At 35.4% G+C, this 7446-nt stretch overlaps 1 protein-coding gene across 14 annotated transcripts; it reads right to left on the reverse strand.

The window, feature by feature from the left end:
• Window positions 1-371: 371 nt before the first annotated feature.
• On the reverse strand, window positions 372-5064 carry LOC133724754 (putative GTP diphosphokinase RSH1, chloroplastic). Of its 14 annotated transcripts, none has more exons than XR_009853969.1 (6): window positions 4311-4539; window positions 2487-2563; window positions 1781-1882; window positions 1309-1536; window positions 937-1091; window positions 372-821 (listed from the first exon to the last, which is right to left on the reverse strand). XR_009853969.1 is itself a non-coding variant. In XM_062151592.1 (6 exons), the coding sequence occupies exons 1-5, from the start codon at window positions 4400-4402 to the stop codon at window positions 1082-1084; spliced, it is 378 nt and encodes a 125-aa protein (XP_062007576.1). In that variant the 5' UTR covers window positions 4403-4539; the 3' UTR covers window positions 372-821; window positions 937-1081. The 14 variants fall into 14 exon arrangements, 9 of the variants coding, with proteins under 9 accessions (XP_062007576.1, XP_062007577.1, XP_062007582.1 ...); XR_009853966.1 differs by having other exon boundaries at window positions 2492-2618; window positions 4307-4539; XR_009853967.1 differs by having other exon boundaries at window positions 2487-2618; window positions 4307-4539.
• Window positions 5065-7446: the final 2382 nt, after the last annotated feature.

Genomic DNA, 7446 nt, shown 5'->3' on the forward strand with positions numbered 1-7446 from the left:
CAACCACCTACTTCTGTTGTCTGAGAGCTCTTTGAACTCTACTTTTCTGTTGTTTGAACGTGGTAGAAACAACATATCAACACCTACTTCTGTTGTCTGAGAGCTATTTGAACTCTACTTTTCTGTTGTTTGAATGTGGTAGAAACAACATATCAATCACCTACTTCTGTTGTCTGAGAGCTCTTTGAACTCTACTTTTCTGTTGTTTGAACTTGGTAGAAACAACATATGATCATTTGTTTCTGTTGTTTCTATTTTCTTGATACAACATAAATTGTGCTGTATTTTCTTGATACAACATAAACCTGCATATATCTGTTGCCTTTCAACCATTTTAACATCAGTCATTTACAATCATCAAAACCATAAAATTGGACTAAAATCAGCATTGAAAATGATGGCTTCGTTTCATTAATTGCATCAACATCATCCAAAATACAATCCATAGTTCCAACTCTAAACCTAGCCAACAGTTACATTATGATCAAGAGAACCAAAAAACCATCTTATCTCGATCATTTACCTAGTGCACCAAGTCAAAAACCTATAAGGTAAAGAAAGAGTAGCTAGACAGAGCAACTGCATGCATAATTTAAGTTCATCAACACTTTCCATCAGTTATATATGAATGCACAAAAGCAGTTCCAAGTGCTACTCATCTACCTTAAACAGAACCAAAATTCGAACTGTATAACATGATTTGCCCATTCAGCTCGAACCACATCATGATGCCTTCTCTTCTTTTGAGCATTCTTTTGCAATTTCCTTAAGGCCTTGTTAGTTTGTTCATCAAAGATCGACTTCTTCATTGTTGAAACCATCTGTACATTCACAAAATGGAAAGAAACAACGAATGACTTTTATGAAATATATAACAACAAAGACCAACTCAGTTATAGGAAAAAGGAAACAAAACAAGAGTTAATCACCACGAACATTGAGTAGCAAATAGAGCGTCATCGTAGTCCAGAACATGAAGAAAGAAAAGGTTGGCAATAGCACATGATTCCCACAACCACCTTAAAGTCATCTTCTAATGATCTTTTGTTATATTTTTGAAAATTAAATTTGCGTCCAGGTGCTAAATGAACCTATAATAACAGACCAGACAATCAGCTTGATAAAAATACCACATTACCTGCAAGGCTATATAATTACTCACTACCATCATTAACAATATGGAACACTATGTATTGAAATGAAACAAAAGAGATGCTAAAATAACTTCAACACTCGGAAGAAAATTAAAGCAAGCAATAAGTAATATTAGTTGGACAGAAACTAACATTAGTTCAGAACATGATTTACCTGCAAGGGTATCTAAAGTGCCTCAATATTGCAACAACAGCCAACCCCTGGAACAAAATTCATTGAGAAACTAGATGAAACATCTAAGCATGGTCAAGCATGCAGTATCTAGAACAAAATTCCCAGTGTATAAACATGAAAGTATAAGGTGTTAAAGGCAAATAGCAGAACAAATATTGATTGACCTCATTAATTGAACCTTTAGATTTGAGAACAGATTTATAAATACTGCAAGTAAACATCAAGCATGGTCAGCCTGAAAAAGTCCTTATAAAGTTATAAGTATTGTTTAAAGTAGTGACTGACAATCATAAATAATTAAACAAACAATAGTAACTATTTATATATATATATATATATGTGTGTGTGTGTGTGTGTGTGTGTGTTTATGAAGCATATCTAAAGATTTAGTTTCCAAATGGCTTTACTCAATAAAACACAGAACTCCAAATATTATAATAAACAAAACTACCTCCTCTGTCATGGCTAGAAGCATCTGCCGTAGGTCATCTGCTTTTACATCTTGTACAGAATCATGTTCATCCCTACATTTCAACTTTCCCAACTTTGAAACCTACACACAAAGGAGAAGAACATTGAACAGCTGCTTTCCCAAATTAATTGGCAGGTTTGAGAAACAGACTAGGAGCTACGAAAATAGATATATGTTAGATATAATAATAATTATAATAAAAGTACCAACATCACAACAATAGATACAAAAAGGAACCTTAGTCTCTCCTTCTACAATATGGCGAACAGTAGCACCAAACTCCTCATTCAACAAAATATGCCAATATATGCTAGGGTATAAACTGTACACAACATGTAAAGTTATGCATTTTGCCTTGCAAAACTGTTTTCAATGTAGAAAATGGAACATCATATCGGAATATCAATTTGCAAAACCGTTAACCCCAAATGTTACATTAGAACAAGCATAAGCTTCTATTGAAAATTAAATGCAGAAATCCATATAAAACACATTGCATACATTAACGTGCATAACTTAACCTCTAAATGTAGCTATAGAAGATGCACATATAAACAAATTTCCAATGCTACAAGACTACAGCAGAAACCCTGCAATGAAATTCAAGTAAACCAACCAAATTGAAGCACATCAATGCATTTCATAGCATATAATAATCAAGCAACAAAGACCAAAAAGACTCAACCTCACCTCCGTCTTCTTCCTCTGCATCTTCTTCATCAGTCCCTCCTTCGACCTCTGCATCTCCTTCATCAGTCCTTCCTTCATCAGACAAAGAAGAAAACCTAAATCCCTAATTTGGAAAGAAAGTGGAATCCTGTACAAAAACAGATCTGAGAAAAGCATGACAAGGAATTGGCGAACTGAAGGCTTGGATTCTTCGCAAGTCTTAATTGGTAGTTAACTCATTGTTACTATTATCTGTAAACAATTTCAACAAATGTAATTTAACTTGATATTCAATTCTGGGCAGCCTATTTAATTTTATTTTGTTTCTTAACAATATCTAACAATCATTACTTAGAGCTATCTTCAATAAACAAAGAAAAAGATATTGGAATCTAAAATGACACGGAAAACAGAAACCGAAAAGTGATCGTATCAAAAAAAAATCCCCAGGAAAGTGAAAAGTTAACATACCGGAAAAGTTAACATTATTTTAGTTCTAAAGCAAGAAACTAAACATTATCAATTGAATTCATAGGAGGAGAGTAGTACATTGACCATAGACAAACTAGAGGCTACCAATACGATGACATAAAATAGCAAAACCCAACAATAGTTGGAAGTCACCGAGTAACAGAACATTCAACCTAGTAGCAAGGAAGTTGTCAAGAGTCATAACTATAATCTGATTGAATTGCAAAAAATGAAAAGGAATGTCGTTTTACTAAGCAGAGAAGAATCTTGAGAGCTATATTAAACTGTGTCCTAACCATAAAATTAGTTGGGAATCACAAGTTCACTGGACTCAGAACTATAAGATGGTATAAGAAAATGCTGAAAAAAGCTTAGAACATATAGCTCAAATGTTAAAAATACTAATAATGCAACGCACATACACAACTTTCTGACAATCTTTCATGAATATGTCAGTGAATCAAAATTTCCATTCGCATAATCTTTACCAAAATAATATTCACTGACACATAAGTTCTGTGATTAAACATCCCAACCAATCCATGGAAGTGACTGCATGATATGAATGCAGGACCACACACAGCTGATAGTAAATGTAATAACTAGCTATCTCTGGTCTGCAGGTTAATTAGTTCTTATCCTGAGAATGCCCCACTTGAGCAAGGAGCCTCCAGGAAGCAAGGAAAACTTATATTTCTAGTGAGAATCACTGCAAGAGGAGAAGTGAGAAGGAAAAGATTCGCTAAAGAAAGCTAAAAGCTAATTAAAGAATCATGATTGAGCAATTACATAAGTGTACTCAACTGTTCTGGAAAAAGTTGAGACAATGTGAGACTTGAAGAAAGTCCATTGGGAATCGTGCCTAGCTCTAAATGAGTTGATGTAAGCTTCTCTGACAAATTGAGTAATTGTGAGTGGAAGGTAGGAGAAGACTTTTGGCAATTTCCATTTTTACCGTCTGGTCTCTATCCTCTTGCTTCCACATAAATATTCCTCTGGTTAATAATGGAGTTTTAGACTGGTATCCTGGAAATTGAGTCCATACCAGAAGTGCTGATAAATCAAATTTAAATATCTACGTTCTAGATGAGAATCTAACATATCAACATAATCAATGTCTATTTTGGTTATACTAGAGGATGAACTTCCCCATCACAAAAACTAGTACTTATACAGGAAGAGAAATAATGGGACACAAAACATGAGGATAACCAATAATTTAAATAACAAGATGAAAGTGATAGAGGGAACAAGAACAAACACACATTATACTTTCTGAAGAGAGGTGCATAATTGGAGCCCACTCGGTAGGCTTAATAATCTCTGAACACCAATAATTGATATTAGATTATTACATATCATTACCTACAATTGCTTAAGAGAGTTGCAGTAGTCGAGCCCAACTAGGCTTGATAATCTCTCACACGATCTGATGATATCCAATCTCCAGAGAGACGGCATGCACTGCGTGATTGGAATTGATATCAGATTAGGGCAATCCCTTATGCACAAGTGCTGAAGAGAGGTGCAGTTATCGAGCCCAATTCTAGGCTTGATAATCCCTGACAACTCTGGATGTTCAATTCACGGAGACGGAGAGATACACTCCTAAATTAGAGTAAGACCCAACTCTATTTCAGTCACCCACATCTCTAAATCGATAGAAGCCCAAACACCCAAACCTAATTGCAAAGGACATTAGCAAAAACACCCAAATCAATATCCCAAGAGAACCCTAAAACCCAAAACAAATCAAATTTGAAACCCTAAAATGATTGAAGAAAGAGGCTTACCATCCAACAGTAGTGAATCAATACTTCGGAATCGTTCGTGAAATTGAAGAACTCAACCAAAACCCAAGTTAGCTGGAGGAGAGGTTGAAGAAGAATCTTTTGTGTCCAAAACCTAGCTTGGGCGGTGCGTCTCTAGCTTCCGTCTCTTCTGGGGAAGAAGAACCTCTCATGGTTTTGAGATGAGAGGAATGAATGGATCTGATAGTGAGGTAAAAAAGAGATGTTTTGATTTTTTCACTGGGTACGGGAAAGCACGGGGTGAGAGGCTGCTTTGGTTGTTGGTTTGTACTTTGTAGACCGATACAAGAGAGCAGTGATGGAGGAAGAGCAGCGAAGAAGATGAGCTGCTAGGTCGGGCGAGGGAAAACTAAGAATAAACGAAGACGGTGAGCTTTTTCATTTTTCCACCAAGTGGTGTAACGCGGGGTCTAGGTCAGAAGAAGAGGGACTTGTAGTTAGGCCAAAAAACTGTTTTTGTCCACACAAGGAGAAATAACTTTTCCATTTACTCAGACAACAGAATCTGTTGTCTGAATTTTCTAAATTATAACAAACTTGAAAAAGTTGAATTGGTGTTGATTTTGATACCATTTAGACGACATAAATAGTTAGCTCTGTTGTCTGAAGACGTTCAAAAAAATCAGACAACAGAAAAAACGTCTTCTGTCGTCTGAGGGGTATGGTATGAAGCATTTTTTGACATAGTGACAGTAGAACCAAAGACAAGGATATCAAATATTTCAGGTCTTACTACTGGATTCTTCACCAGTCAGAAGAACCATTCACAACAGATTCACAAGGTTACTTGGAATGAAGTAACTTTTCCTATTGAATGGAAATTATTTGGTAAAAAAAAACCAGCAGAAAATGCCAAAGAGGCAATTTATGAAAGCAGAAAGACTGGAGATATCAGTCTAAAATTCAAAGATCACAGAAAAAGTGACGTGTGTCCTGAAAATGATAGGATAAACAAAAATCTTCTTAGAAGAAGCTACAGCACTAGAAAAGCTAGTGTTAGTGGTACCAAATTCTCTATTGAAGAACCAACAGAGCCTATCACTGAAGAAGAATTAGAAGCTGATCTAAATAGACCAGTAAACATGCTTAGAGCAAAAAAGCTCTATGAACTCTATGATGAAGCAGAATCTTGCGAAAATGCTGAATGATTAGAACAACTAATCGAAGAAATGAAAATTTTCAAACCAGGAAAGGAAAGAAAAATCCTTCCTTATCAAGATATTGAAATGGAAGACGAAGAAAGCTCCAATTCCAAAACTTTCATCATTAGAGAAAAGGGAAAACTGAAACTCCCTGTGCAGAAAGCCCCTACGGGCAGAAAAGAAGAAAGAAATTCTCAAAGATTTGATCCAGAGGACAACATGCCTCGGGTATCGATCACGAATTATGGGATATGGCTAAATCTAGACAAAGCTCTAGATAAAAGAAAAGCTATTGACCAATGGGTAGATAGCCTCATGATGGCTTCTGCTCTCACCCTTGGAAAGTTTGAGGCACCAGATCTTCAGGTATACTATGAAACTACTCTCACCGGAGTAGCAAAAAAGTATTATCTATCTTTCAAGGAGACTGCCAGAGGAAGAGACTGGCTAGAAGAAATAAAAAATTTGAAATCTCCGTATGATTTTGCAGTACCCCTGTACGATCAGTTCTGTGGAGATCTCTCAAATCTGAGTGAAAAGGCTAAAAAAATGGCCAAATCAAATATCTATGCTCTCAAAATCTGTGACATGAGATATTTTGAAGAATACTTGAATGAATTTCAAGAATACTACTGTACAATAGGTGAACTAAAGAATACTGATATAGTTAACTTGTTACACAGAAAACTCTCTGAACCATGGAGAACAGCTGTAAGAGAAAGCATAGTTGAAAAACCAATTGAAAGATTTTCAGTTGGAGGAATTGCCGACATAATCAGGCAATTACTAAAAAAGCAATGCAAAGCAAATCTTAGAGCGAAAATGGCCAAGAAACAACTCAAAGGAGTTGAAAACTTCTGTTATGGAATACTAGATATGCCTACCAACTGGGGATGTCATGAATCTAAGTTCCACAGAAAGAGAAAAGAAAAATATTACTCGAAAAGATTTAGAAAGAGTAATAAGAAAAAAGATTGAAAATTTAAGAAAAGTTCCAATTTCAAGAAACAACTAGATGAAGATCCAAAGAAAAAATTCTTCAAGAGAAAGAAGAATTATCAAACCAACCATCAGAATAAACAACCAGGCAAGAAAGCTTGCAGATGCTGGTTATGTAAAGCTGAAGGGCACTATGCCAATGAATGCCCAGAAAAGGGTAAAAGATCTACTAAAGCTCTATTTGAAGAATATGAACCCATAGTAGAAACAGCAAATATGAAGGGCTACGAAATAGCCTATTCTGATGATGAAGAAGACGACAGGTCAGTATACTCTGCCTGGTCTGAAGAAGAAGAACCATCTAATTCTGAAACAGATTCTGAAGTAGAATACTTAGAATCTAGACAGATGAATGTTCTTAAAGCAAAAAACTGAAAAGAAAGTGATCGGAGTAATATTTTATATGTTTTTAGTATCATTTCCTCTACATTTTACTTAGTTATTCTCTTAACATTATCATTTCTGACTTAGTTTTGTGTTTATAGGTACATTTGAGCTTCAAATGCAAGAAATGAGCTAAGAAGAGCTAGAAATGATGGAAATGAAGGCAAGG

Source organism: Rosa rugosa, chromosome 1 (genome assembly GCF_958449725.1).
Source record: "Rosa rugosa chromosome 1, drRosRugo1.1, whole genome shotgun sequence".
NCBI lineage: Eukaryota > Viridiplantae > Streptophyta > Magnoliopsida > Rosales > Rosaceae > Rosa > Rosa rugosa.

Coding starts and splice junctions, on each gene's coding strand:
- LOC133724754 (XM_062151591.1), bottom strand. CDS start 4,402: ATGCCGTCTCTCTGGAGATTGGATATCATCAGATCGTGTGAGAGATTA. Junction 2,619..4,310: donor TGCAACTCTCTTAAGCAATT/GTAGGTAATGAT, acceptor GTTTTTGTACAG/GATTCCACTTTCTTTCCAAA. Junction 1,883..2,491: donor TGCAGAGGAAGAAGACGGAG/GTGAGGTTGAGT, acceptor CTTTGTGTGTAG/GTTTCAAAGTTGGGAAAGTT.